General features: G+C 50.3%; 5 protein-coding genes across 5 annotated transcripts; 4 read left to right on the top strand and 1 right to left on the bottom strand.

The window, feature by feature from the left end:
- Positions 1-809: 809 nt before the first annotated feature.
- On the top strand, positions 810-2,161 carry CGCA056_v002206 (Satratoxin biosynthesis SC1 cluster protein 4; the record flags this gene model as incomplete). The annotated part of the gene is made up of 5 exons (XM_037317465.1): positions 810-956; positions 1,013-1,171; positions 1,247-1,617; positions 1,672-1,739; positions 1,794-2,161. The coding sequence occupies 5 exons, from the start codon at positions 810-812 to the stop codon at positions 2,159-2,161; spliced, it is 1,113 nt and encodes a 370-aa protein (XP_037182945.1).
- Positions 2,162-2,315: 154 nt separating this feature from the next.
- Positions 2,316-3,080, bottom strand: CGCA056_v002205 (putative oxidoreductase; the record flags this gene model as incomplete). Its single annotated transcript, XM_037317464.1, has 1 exon — positions 2,316-3,080. One exon carries the CDS (start codon positions 3,078-3,080, stop codon positions 2,316-2,318), a length of 765 nt encoding a protein of 254 aa, XP_037182870.1.
- Positions 3,081-5,175: 2,095 nt separating this feature from the next.
- mtr-6 (N amino acid transport system protein) lies at positions 5,176-6,805 on the top strand (the record flags this gene model as incomplete). The annotated part of the gene is made up of 5 exons (XM_037317463.1): positions 5,176-5,319; positions 5,382-5,643; positions 5,697-5,888; positions 5,941-6,332; positions 6,383-6,805. The coding sequence occupies 5 exons, from the start codon at positions 5,176-5,178 to the stop codon at positions 6,803-6,805; spliced, it is 1,413 nt and encodes a 470-aa protein (XP_037182958.1).
- Positions 6,806-8,311: 1,506 nt separating this feature from the next.
- On the top strand, positions 8,312-10,119 carry phacB-1 (3-hydroxyphenylacetate 6-hydroxylase; the record flags this gene model as incomplete). Its single annotated transcript, XM_037317462.1, has 4 exons — positions 8,312-8,497; positions 8,555-9,346; positions 9,429-9,726; positions 9,779-10,119. The coding sequence occupies 4 exons, from the start codon at positions 8,312-8,314 to the stop codon at positions 10,117-10,119; spliced, it is 1,617 nt and encodes a 538-aa protein (XP_037183717.1).
- A 449-nt stretch (positions 10,120-10,568) lies between these two features.
- SAT3-1 (Short-chain dehydrogenase/reductase SAT3) lies at positions 10,569-11,562 on the top strand (the record flags this gene model as incomplete). The annotated part of the gene is made up of 3 exons (XM_037317461.1): positions 10,569-10,647; positions 10,717-10,817; positions 10,888-11,562. The coding sequence occupies 3 exons, from the start codon at positions 10,569-10,571 to the stop codon at positions 11,560-11,562; spliced, it is 855 nt and encodes a 284-aa protein (XP_037182490.1).
- Between the last annotated feature and the right edge of the window lie 1,526 nt (positions 11,563-13,088).

Below are 13,088 nucleotides of genomic sequence, written 5' to 3'. Positions count from 1 at the left end.
CCAGTCTACTCAGGGAGGTCCACTTCCAAGGCGCATTTACAAATCTGAGGAGTGGATAGCGTACTAGGGGCCCCCAAGCTCAGATCACAACATCCTCGAGCTGGTGTGGTCATCTCCAGAGGAATTTGGAGATTGCTGGGCATCTGGGCTACGATCCAAGCTAATAAGTATCCCAAAGCAATCTGTGAAGCCCGACCGGAATTTCAAAAGCTTCGAGAAGTCCCAAGAACACGGAGTCAGAAACAAGATCCTGCGATCGTTCGTTATGTGTCGCACCATCAAACGCATTGCTGCATCGGACCTACTTCCTGGGAGGCGGTTGGCCAACTTCCTCAGCGCCAAGGTTGGATTTGCAACCTGGTTGGGAGACGAAGCCCTCCTCGCGCAGGAAAACTCCCTTGTTCGTATGGGGGCAGTACCCCTGTTTTTGGTGTTGACCCCGGAACAAGCTCACCCTGGCTTCGACCGGCGGGTGATCCGGTTCCACATCCCGGGCAACCTAGCCAGGCACAGGGACCCTGCCGACATTTTGAGACTGGGACCCCTTGATGCGAGCGATGCGAACAAGGAAAGCCCTCAGCCGAATGTTCAGCATGCGGGTGTCCGACTGCATGCAGCAGCAGATGTGCTTGGCTGAAGAATTTCAATATGATGCTGGTCGAACGCCCCTCGCATGCATATGTTCTCGGGATCCCGCAGTCGACTCCATGATCATTGCGGAAAGTCTGCTTCTTCCCTCGCTTCTTCAATTCGAGTCACTCGTTCCCTGCCCCTGATTACGCCAAGCGTCTTGTGAAAAGCTTCTCAAGATGGTCGCTGGACCGGCCGTCTCGGCTTTTGTGACAAGCATCGTTTTTACGAGTCTTTCTTTCATAGTTGTTGCGTTGAGGTTGTACACCAGAATCATTGTTGTAGGAAATGTTGGAGTAGACGATTACTTGATTCCTGCAGCTTTGGTAAGTTGGCCTTCTAAGACGTTGAACGATGGCCTTTGCTCACACTAATGAAACAGGCCGCATCTATTGGATTCTCAGTGGTTGTTATGCATCGTAAGCTGCCTCCCCCTCGACCAGAAAACGCAAAGCGACATGGACACGTGCTTACCTACAGCGCGGCAGAGATCAAGTTTGGTTTAGGCATGCCGATGGCAACAATTACGCCAGACAATCTTGTGAGATTTCTTCAGGTAATCCCCTTTAAGTCTTTCGTATTATGACACGTCCAAGCATCTGACCATTGATACCAGTGTCTCTGGGCAACAATTCCCACATACAACTTGGCGCTCCTGTTCTGCAAGCTTTCTATCATTTTCTCGTACCTAAGAGTCTTCAAGGTCGCGACGACGCAGAAGATCTGCAAGGCAATGCTCGTCGTCCTCGCAGTTTACGGAGCATGGACTGTTTTTGGATCCATCTTCATGTGCGTTCCTGTACAGGCTTTCTGGGGTGATGGCACTGGCAGGTGCATGGATCGTTTGGCCTTCTGGTTCTCAAACGCGGCATTGAATATCGCAACGGATATAATCATTGTCGTTATCCCGATCCCCTTGATCAGAACTTTGCAGATTTCAAGGAAACAAAAGATTGCGCTCATCATGGTCTTCGCCGTTGGTGGCTTGTAAGTACCGGCGACTCACGGCTTCATAACGAAGCACAGCTGACGTTGACTTAGTGTCTGCATTACCTCCATCATCCGCCTTCGATCTTTGTATGAGATCTCTATCTCTCCAGACACTTCAAGTAAGAAGCTCCCGATTATTGCTCATCCCATCGCCTGTTAACAATTAAAAACAGGGGACGGAGTCCACATCGCCACGTGGTCTGGAATAGAGATTAATGTTGCCATCATCTGTGCTTCTGCTCCGGCACTCAAGCCACTCATCGCCAAGGCATTCCCCAAGTTATTGGCCAGTACGCAACGCAGCAACATGCGATCTGGCCAGCTCTACGGAAGAACCGCTGTCGAGTCCCATCACATGCAGTCCATGAAGAGCCGCACGGGCAAGAAGCCTAGCCACAACATCGCGATCGAAACGAAGATTGAAGTAATGAGCCACAGTGGGAGTCAGATGAACCTGGTCAGGACAGGTGGGAACACCACAGTGGCAGAGTGCTACTCAACCGAGGAGCGTCCACCAGCACAGGGCCGAAGCATGGTTTAAACCACCATAGCGTGCCAAGTCAAAACCAAGAAGATCCAAAATGCAGTTTGTAGAGCTTAAAATATTTAGAATTAATGAACCAATGTGTTACATAAAGGTGTCATTGGCCTCTTTTTTGAGTATCTACCATGGCCCCCTACTTGCTCCCGCACGTCTAGAAGGTCTCTTGCGCCGGTCTCATGTCCAATTCATGCGTCCAGAGAGAACTTGGCTGCTGTGACAGCCAAAGGTACAGTTCACCAACATCTTCCGCCTTCATTCTCTTGCCGGTCTTCGTGTCTTCGTTGACTTCATCAATAATCCCGCCATTGGCGATAGCATGGATACAGTGAACACCAAACTTGCTGTGCTCCTTTGCAATAGCCTGTGCCACCATCCTCGCCGCCGCACGAGAAGCACCGTAAGCAGCGTACTGCTGATTCGTGCGCATGGCCCCGAGAGTGCCCGTGAAGATGATGGTTCCCTTCTTTTCGCCATTCGTGTCGGCAAGCAACGTCTGGCCGCCGTTCTGAGCGTACATGACCTTCATCGCCTCCTGAGCGAAGACAACGGCGCCCGTAGTGTAGGTACTCATGCTATCGTTGAATGCTTCAGCCGTCTCTTCCAGAAATGGTTTTCGGCTCGAGTTTTTGACATGGTAAATGGCAAGCTTCAGCTTAAGATCCTTGAAGTCCGGGTGATCGGCGATTTGCTGAAAGGCACGCTTGAGATTGTCTGGCTGAGTGTCCGTCAGAAAAGGGTGTAGAATGCCATTAGACGATTTTCTCAGATCAGAGGCAAGGTTCTGAAGGTTGTCCGCATTACGAGCTAGCAGTGCAACTGCGAGGTTGCCATGTTGTGGGCTGGCAAGTACACGGGCAATACCCGCGCCTGAAGTCGGCCCAGCGCCAATCAAGATTGCAAGACCTTTGGGTGCCATTGTGCTGAATGAGTATATTGTGAAATTTTAGAACTTGAGTTTTAGATAGAATTGACTACACATGCCAATGCAGAATTTCAATTATTCGAATGACCCTTTTATTGTGACCTATTCAGTATAAAACATTCGGCTGGCGTGAAGAACGTCATCGATCATCCGATCGGTGCTACCGTGGCGCTCCATATTTGCCGGTGGGAGAGATCAGCACCATTCGGGGATAAGACATCATACTGACGTTGAACAGCCTATGCCCGAAAGAGTATCTGCAACCTGCTGACAGAGCGGAGGCGCTCGCAGCTAACCCTACAAGGTCAAATGGTTTTATTCTGAGGAATGGAACGATTTGAAATTGTCTCCGGATGAGCACGCTTCCTGAGACTTTGGACCACCTTGAGCAACGGTTTCATGTTTCTTTGAGTGGTTTTTGTGTGAGGCAACAGAGCCCAGGAGTTGTAAGGGTCTAGGACAAGGTCGATGCCATTGGTCTAGCCTACTACTACGAGTACAATAAATCTTCTTGAAGAACAGGATACAGAACTGTATCCTCCCTATTTCCTGGGCATTCTTATAACCTTGCCATTGACCTTGTCGATATTCCTGGAACCTTCTAGCAAATGCGCCATTGGATTTGGTGGGTCCAATGAGTCGTGGCTGAGGGTCTTGCCGAAGGCCGAACACCGGTCCATAGACCGTGACAGGAGTGGTCTCAGGGGACAACCGGCTTTAAAACTACCCTCGGTACTCTACCAACGCGTGAAGGCTTTCCCGGCACCCGCGCGGTACCAATTCGGCTTGGAATTTGAATCGTGGAGTACCGCCCGGATCCGGGCCCGGTGATTTTATGGGACTCTGTGCGGTATCCCGGATCTCGAATTCGTAAACCGGGGGCCGCACTCACGGGGAACGCACCAGGATATCGGATGACAAAACGTGCTCACACACATCGCAAAAACATTCTTACTCACTACGATTGGGGTCTCTTCATTTATCTATCTACGATCATGTTTGACCGTGGGCGGAATACGCTTCAGCTCAGGACATTCACAGATCACACCATCACCAAATTGAATGTTTGCTTTTTACTTTTCCGATTCAAGACTTCATTTGAGCCCAAAATGCCGACTGTGCGAGTTGAGGTGGCATAATGGTCTGCACGAAGGTACTTGTGACATGAGAATAACGGTACTCATGGATGTCTGGTGGACCTTGCAGACAGACCCATGCCCTCATGCAGATTCTTCCCACACACGATTTAGCCCCAAATTGGTGATTCTTTGACAAAACAAAAACGCGCAAAATGTCTTAGAGACAAAAAGGATAGATTCTCCAAGGGCATAGGCATACTGCAGGGAAATCAATTGGATCTCAGGAAGGAGAATCGGCCCTTAGATACCTTGTGAGCATGGGACTCCACTCAGGCCGAAGTCGGCGACACTTGCTGTTCAGGTTGGGTAATGTTAATGATACTGGCGGGCCCTGGGTGTCACCCTTATTTATAATTCATCAAAAGGTCCGCTGTTTCCTCACAGCTGGTTGGATTAGGAATGTCTTGTCGAGAGCCTTTTTTGAATCAGGAAGTCCTCGACGACTCACAATTGAGGAACGTGCGCGCCGTTCCACTTCCCCGGACCACGGTGGGTTCGATTGTCCGCTGCGATGCCGCTTTGCGGGGGACAGCTAGATAAGAGTTTTCGTGTTGTCAGGTATCCAAGATTGGAAGAAGAGTCATTGAAATAGACGGTCTGCAGATGCAAAATATGGGGGGGGACTGGAATGGTTTCTCACAATCACAAAACCCCATCACTTTATTCATAGAGCTGTTATCCTGAACAACAACCAGGTCTCCGGGATATGAGCTTACTGGACGACTCGCGGCGTTCCTCGTGAGACCAACTTAGTGCGGCAAGTCCGGGGTTGTGTCAGGAACTATACCCGCAAAACCACGCGGGAAATCACCCAGGCCAGTGGCAAAGCTGTCCGCGTCGCTATCAGGGGCGCTCGTAGATAAATAACAGCCATTTTAACACCCGACTTGGCTTCGGCTGCCTTACAGTCTCCCTTCACGACTTCCTTTTCCTCTACCTCAAATATCACCATGGCAAAATCATCGAAATCAGCCAATGGCTCGCATGAGATGGCTCCAGTGCCATCTCATGTCGGACAGGTCCTCGAAGACCCCTCGGTGACGCACGATGCCGTCTTTGGCGAGATCACAGCAGATGGACCCAATTATCGCAGCGTCAGTACTCCTCTAAGCTACGATTGCCCCTTTGAGAGATATGTCGTGCTGACAACTTCTAGGTCGGGTGGTTAGGGACATCGGTCTTGATGATGAAGACTCAAATCGGCCTCGGCGTTCTTTCGATGCCTTCGATCTTCGATGTTCTTGGAATCGTCCCAGGCGTCATCATTCTTTGTACTATTGCAGGAATCACTACCTGGTCAGATTACATGGTTGGAGTCTTCAAGCTTCGCCATCCACAAGTATACGGGATGGACGATGTAGGAGAGCTGTTGTTCGGTCGTATCGGACGCGAAGTCTTTGGCGCATTCTTCGTACTTTGTAAGTTGTCGTCGTCAGAACTAAACTCCCGAGAATACTTCTGACAGCACAAGTCTTCACCTTTACTGCTAGTTCTGCCATGATTGGTGTTTCTACGGCCTTGAATGCCGTCTCCCATCATGGAGCTTGCACTGCCATATTTGTTGCTGTGGCCGCAATTGCTAGTTTCTCGTTAGCCAGCATACGAACTCTGGGCCGCATTACATGGCTCGCATGGGTGGGAGTCACAAGTATTATGGTTGCGGGTAGGTTGCCACCCTTTCAGACCATACGCGAAGAAGTCTAACGTCCACACAGTCTTCACCGTGACTATCGCTGTTGGCCTCCAGGACCGCCCTGCCGCAGCGCCCACCGACGGCGTATTCATGTCTGACTTCAAAATAATCAACAACCCTACCTTTACAAAGGCCATCTCGGCCATATCTTCAATTGTCTTTTCCTACGCTGGAACTGGTGCCTTCTTCCCGATCGCCGCAGAAATGAGGGATCCTCGATACTACACCCGTGCCCTGCTCCTCTGCCAGGGCGTGGTGACTTCTGTTTATGTGGCTGTGGGGGTCGTCGTGTACTACTTCTGCGGCTCTTATGTCTCTTCGCCTGCCCTTGGCTCTGCTGGACCCTTGGTTAAGAAGGTCGCGTATGGTCTTGGTCTTGCTGGGCTGTTGGTCTCTTCAACCCTCGTAACTCACGTAAGGAAAATATCTTCAAGTCCTTGGATGTCTTACTCACATTTTCATAGTTGGCTAGCAAGCATGTTTTCGTCCGCATCCTCCGTGGATCGAGGCATCTCACTGCTAACACTGCTGTTCATTGGCTCACCTGGCTTGGGTCTACCTTTGGTGTCACTCTCGTAGCATATCTTGTTGCTAGTGGCATTCCCGTCTTCAACAGTCTTATCTCCCTCGTCGGTGCACTCCTGGGCACTTTCATGTCATTCCAACCGATGGGTTGCATGTGGCTTTACGACAACTGGAGCAAGGGGAAGGTAGCACCAACATTGCGGTGGAGACTGATGGTGGTTTGGAGTGTATTTGTCATCGCATCCGGAACCTTCCTAATGGTTGCCGGAACTTACAGCACGCTTCTTGGTATTGTGGACGACTACAAACAGACAGGTGGTTCTTCAGTGTGGTCTTGTGCCGACAATTCAGGTACAGTCTAGAGTCCAGGGATCAAGATGACAGAGACAATCAGGCGAAAATTTCCGTTCAACCTCGTTGAAACATACAGCTATTCACTCGAAAATTTGATAAGGTTGTCTAAAATCGGTCTGATGGCTGACAGTAGGCTATGACATTAGGTCCTTATCGTGAAGGGATAGCAAGGGGCTGGGCTAACGCGTGGTCAACCAAGTAAGGGGGCTTGATGATAGCTCCGCAGATAACAAACGTCAAAATATAACATGCCCGATACGATAGATTATGCCAATGCCTGTCTTCCCCGTACTAACCCCAGAAAATGTCACGCTCCACCTTGCTGTACCTGGTTCATCAGGTTTTCCGATTGGCCCTGGCGTGTCCCCAGACACTAACTCACAGAATCTCCACCTCGTCGCGGACACATTCCTCTTCGAACTATGCTGTCTCCTAATCCGTTGTTCAGAGACAAGGTGATCACGCCTGCCTGCCCACATAATGAGCCAGTGCCATACGCCAATTACGCCAGATACGCCGTGCGACGATGTCAATGGCTTTCATGAAAGTGATTTCTCAAGTTTTGAAATGCCTGTCTGATAAGATTAAGAAAGCATGAACGAAGTAACAAAAACTCCGAAGAAGACTATGCTAAGTATAAATGATGAAGTTTATTCTCTTCTCTGAGACCGTTCATTCACTATTCGTGATTCCTCCAGCCTAAGTTGCGTTTGCTCGGATTGGTGTTGCGCTTTTCATCAGGTCGACTGCTTGAACCCGACATTCTTGACCGAGGCTCGCCGACGGCCCTGGCACAATGGAACATGGAGTCTTTCATGCGGCAAAATAACCCCAAGGGCATGGAAATCCCGAACGGATATCACAAAAGCTAGTTTACTACTATTGTCGCTATTCCTATCCCTCTCTCTATCCTTGTCGTTATCGTCGCTATGATCGTTGATTCGTTATCTTCGTTGTCGTCGTCGTTATCATCGATTATCTCTTAAACATCTACTACCCGCCCAGCTAGCCAGAAGTATCCGCCCGCATAGCAAAACTCCTCATGTCTCCTCTATCTCCATCTCCGACCGGCTGCCTTGGCCTTCGGCAACAGCTCGGGTTTTCCGCGATGCCCTGAGAACCATGTCTAATGTAATAGCTCCGTCATCGTATTAAGGGATGGCGTGATTGGATTTGCTTACAGAATGTACGCGAGAAAGTGCATAAATCACCTCGCATCCCGAATACTGCTTCTTGTGGTAGGCTTACCGTGAATGCATAAATGAATATGCATGGGATAATGCAGACGGCAAATTCGCCAGTCGTATACGCGTAGCTTTCAAGCTCGCGATTGCTTTGGGGAGGATGGCTTGACATCACTCGGACAAGGACGAGCGATTGCGACATGGCGGGGTTAATGATGACAGCACAGGCAGCTCCAAGCTATGTTCTCGAAAATTCTCCGTGGTCTGATAAACGTGAGATTGCCTTCCCCATGATCAACACCAGGAGTCTGGCCGCGCTGCTGTCATAAAATGAGTACTGCAGATGTCACCTCAAGGATGCTCAGCTGGGCGATTTCAACGCTGAAGATTTCTATCGTCGCACTTCTGTCACTTTTGATTACATATCTGATCCAAAATGAGTTTGCACGCTTCCGAAGCCGAATCAAAGGTCTCCCGGGACCTCCGGGCTGGCCTGTGGTCGGGAATCTATTTCAAGTATCTGCCAAGCTCCTGCCGAAAACAGTGCTAAATTGGGTTCTAACTACATACCAGAACTCCAAAGAGGCTCCTGCTGAGACATATCGGAAGTGGGCAGGGATGTACGGACCCGTCTTCCAAATCCAACTTGGCAACACCACCGGCGTGGTCGTTAATACGGCCGAGTCTGCAAAGCAACTCTTTCTAGGCCAGCGCCATGCGACGAACTCCAGACCAACATTTTACATCTTCCACAAGAAAGTCAGCAAAGCTGTGACAAGTATCGGTACAAGCCCTTGGGACGAATCTTGCAAGCGTCGTCGGAAGGCTGCTGCTGGTGCACTGAATCGTCCGCGTGTAGAGAGCAATGCGCCGATTCTTAACCTAGAGGCAAGAGAGTTCCTCAGAGATATCTACTCGGAAAGTAGAGATGGCTCAATAGCGATCGATTTTCGCCCAGCTGTCCGCAGATTCGCGCTCAGCCTTAGTTTGACCCTCAACTACGGCACCCGCGTGTCCAACGTGACATCTCTCAAAGATAATCCCTTGCTGGCCGAAATCATTTACGTAGAGTCAGAGATATCTAAGTTCCGAGACACCGGGAAGAACTATGCCAACTACATCCCTCTTCTTCGGTATTGGGAACCAGTCGCCAACGCTTTTGGTCTCAATTCCAGCCCTAAGGACCATGCTACTGATATTGGACGTCGAAGGCTAGAGTACAATGATGTTCTACTGGACAAGCTGAGAGAAGAGGTCGAACGAGGAGAGGACAAGCCTTGCATCCAAGGGGCTGTGCTGAGAGACCCGGAGTCTGCAACACTTACTCGGCAGGAGTTGATCAGCGTTAGCTTGAGTATGATGGCAGTAAGTACTTTTGGAGCAATGGGTCATGCTAGGCTCGGTTTCTACCTGGCGTTCTTGATGTTCGAAAACTAAGGTCTCTTAGGGTGCCGATTCCAATCAACCGACCCTGGCTTGGGCCGTTCTCCTCCTGGCTCATCGTCCCGACATCCAGAGCAAGGCATACGAAGCCATTAAAGACTCGGGAGTCATGCAGAAGCCGTCCAATTCTTATGCGTCTACCAAAGTTGATTACATAGATGCTCTGACGAAAGAGATCGGTCGCTATTTCGTTGTCCTGAAGCTCGCCTTGCCGAAGGCAACATACACCGACGTCACTTGGGGCTCCGCAACAATTCCCGCTGACACCCTCGTGTTTCTGAATAGCTGGGCCTGCAATAGAGGTGAGCTTCATTACGATACAGATGTGGTGGCGTTCATCTAACGTGGTCTTAGATTCGGATTTGTTTGCCGAGCCCGATGTCTTCGCCCCTGAGCGCTGGCTCCCCGACGCACCTGACCAGTACGCTCATCAATTCGCTTTCGGCATCGGCAGGCGCATGTGCGTTGCATCTCATCTAGCGCACAACGCCCTGTACACAGCGTTTCTTCATCTGATTGCACACTTTGAGATCTTTCCCGCCGATGGGCAATCTTCCGATGAGATAGATCCAATCAAGGGCTTGAAGGGATTGGCGTTTGTGGCGACGCCTAAGGGCTCACGGGCCCGGTTCGCGCCAAGAAGGGACATGGAGTTGGAAAGTCTGCTCAACATCCGCGAAGATGGCACAGCTTAATGACCAATGGATCAGCTCGCGTTTATGGGCATCATTTTAAGCACAGTTCAGTGGTATAAGAGGGTATAACTCGTTGTCTCCGTATCAAGTTCCTGAGATGTCGCATATTGTCCCGCTGGTTGATTTACCGATGTCCAAGCGCCCCAAAAACGCCTCAGTGGTAAACCGTCCAGTGAGATGGGGAACATCCCAACTTCGGAGGTAGCCTGCAGATAAGGTGCATGAGCCCCGAATATTGCAGCAATTCGTAAGCACACTTTTCGACGGTCGGGCGAGATAGAAGCCGGATGTCGCCATAGTTCGTGCGGGCCGTCTTTTACCCCACCTAAGGATCATGATTAAAGGCTGAGGTCATCGCACTACGAGGCGGCCTTTATTCAGTAACTACAACACCATATGTCATTCACCACTTAGTTTCTAGAGAAGAGTCGCTTATAGAACATCGAAAAATGGCCTCAGTATCTCTGCAAGCTGCTGACTTGTTCAGCGTCAAGGACCTCATTGTCGTGGTTACAGGCGGTGGAACAGGTATGCCATCGTCGTTCATATTTACGTCATCACGGGACCTTGAAGCTCACCTCTGAACCACCAATACAGGCATAGGACTCATGATTGCACAGGGTCTTGAAGCCAATGGAGCCATTGTGTATATCATCGGAAGAAGACAGGAGGCCCTGGATAAAGCCGCCAGCACCGCTGTATGTACTCGTTCCCCACCCCTCTCAACCACTATATGTGACCGCGTCTGACGTGCCATCCATGACACAGAAGCATGGAAATATTCGCACCATTCAGGGGGATGTTACCTCCAAGTCAGATCTTGAGAAGGCTGTTTCGCAGATCAAGTCGGCACACGGCTACGTTAATGTCGTCATCGCAAACTCAGGTATTGGTGGCCCAGCGCTGAAGGGCATGCCGGCAAACCCCTCCATCTCTCAATGGCGCGACTTCGTCTGGAACTGGGACCCCGAAGAGTTCACCAAGACCTTTGCCGTCAACGCTACTGGTGTCTTCTTCACTGTGGCAGCGTTCCTCGAACTGTTGGACGAGGGAAACAAACGCAGCAACTTCAAGCAGCGAAGCCAGGTTATCGCAACCAGCAGCATTGGAGCATTTAACCGACAGCCCATGGGTTTCGCGTACGGGGCATCCAAGTCGGCAGTGGTTCACATGATGAAGCAGCTCTCCACGGTCCTGGTCCCGTATAACATCAGGTCTAATGTCATCGCACCGGGCTTCTACCCGAGTGAGATGACGACAGCAACCGTCGAGCAGCACAAGGACGGATGGCCAAAGACAACGATCCCCGAGGAGAGAGCTGGTGATGCAGAGGATATGGTCGGTGCGGTGCTGTACTTGGTCAGCAGGGCCGGCGCTTACACCAACGGCAACGTGCTCATTACAGATGGTGGCAGACTCGCCGTCGTGCCATCTTCATACTGAGATGGACGTACATACACGTTTTCATGTGTGAAAAGAGTTAGCCAGCTCGAAGGCGTATAAAAGAATCAATCGACTTTTGATGTCAGCTCTAGTTCTCCTGCTAGTGCCCGTCCAGTGTTTCGGAGAAGGTGATGTTTCATGTTAGAATACTTCTCCGTACTCCGATGAAGTGGAAATAGGTATCTGCGAGAATTTCGAGAGCGAGTGCGATGCGACGGTGGCTGTCCTAAATCCTATACCGCTTGGTTTGGGCGCTTAGAGACCCAAATGGGGAATGTCCAATCCGAAGACGACAACTGTGTGTGTCCCGGAGTTGATGAGTGATATAGTGCTAAGATACTTCCATAAAGTATCAAAACCTGGAAATCATTTGCTGAGGTCAGCTCGTAGCACTTTCGCCGAAGAAGCATCGACTTCTTCTCTGCCTTGTCCACCAATTAAGGCTCTTAATACACCCCAAATCCAAAATTGAGACTTGGAAGTGATGGAGGGCTATTGACCGTACTCGGGTCTCGGGTTTCAAAGTGCGAGAAATCTGTAGGTTCACTGATAGACCCGCGTTCATGGACTATACAATGTCCAGCAGGTGGCGAGGGCGGCTTTTCGGTACATCACTGCAAGTTCGAAGCCAATCGTTGATATGTTTACGCGTCTTCGCTAAGAAATTAGCGTTATCGTCCGAGTACGAGAGTTTCTGTTGTCTTTCTTAACAGATATGCACACACACATCCTTGCAAGGACCGAAACCGACAAGAAGAATTCAAACACACGATCGACGGAACAATTAATAACGTCGCAAACTAGCCATGTTGATTGAATGATCCGTCGTATTCGTGTTAATCGGTTAGTCGGCCCAAGCCGAGGTTTGGAGTTGGTTGGAGCAGCTCACACCGGTCTAAAGGGTTACCCCACAGATCATCCTGTACTTGACGAAAGCTGAAGTGCCTGGTGTCACCTCACTAGATTGTTTGCTTTTTGGAGGAGCCCCTCAGCATCGTGAAAGTGCCAATGGAATGCTTGGCGGGAACCAAGGGTGTGGTCTTCCCGCGCTCAAGGTTCTGACAGAAATTCTTGGCTCGGTCCATCATGCGACCTGCCAGTGAAAGATGGTGTGTTCGACCCGGCTCAAAAAGACCGACCAATCCCAGCGGATGTTTTCTCAGAACGTCCTAGCCATGCGAATAACAACCCCTCAGTCAAGCCGGTGTCCAAATTCCATGACGAGCTTTTTGTGTTAGCGTAGATCGTCTATCTGCATGTCACACTCTAGTGCGCGAACGAGAGTCGCTTCTAGCAAACCACGATCCTTGAGTTACGTTACCCAGCTGGAGTGTCTTGCATCGTCATGTTTGATGGGGTCGTGTTTGAAGATGGTGGGCGGCTCGTCCATGCGCCAGCTGAAACGGAAGACTTTAACCCCGATGCAAATCAGGTGGATTGGTTTTTAAGTGCGCGGCTAACCGCCACAGACTTCGCGTGCGAGCAGTCGTAATTGTGCGTTTCTACATTTTGTTTGGGATTAGTCT

Source organism: Colletotrichum aenigma (assembly GCF_013390185.1).
Source record: "Colletotrichum aenigma strain Cg56 chromosome Unknown KSG_Cg56_contig02, whole genome shotgun sequence".
Classification (NCBI taxonomy): domain Eukaryota; kingdom Fungi; phylum Ascomycota; class Sordariomycetes; order Glomerellales; family Glomerellaceae; genus Colletotrichum; species Colletotrichum aenigma.
Note: the sequence above shows the minus strand (reverse complement) of the source record. Positions and strands in the feature narration are given on the sequence as shown.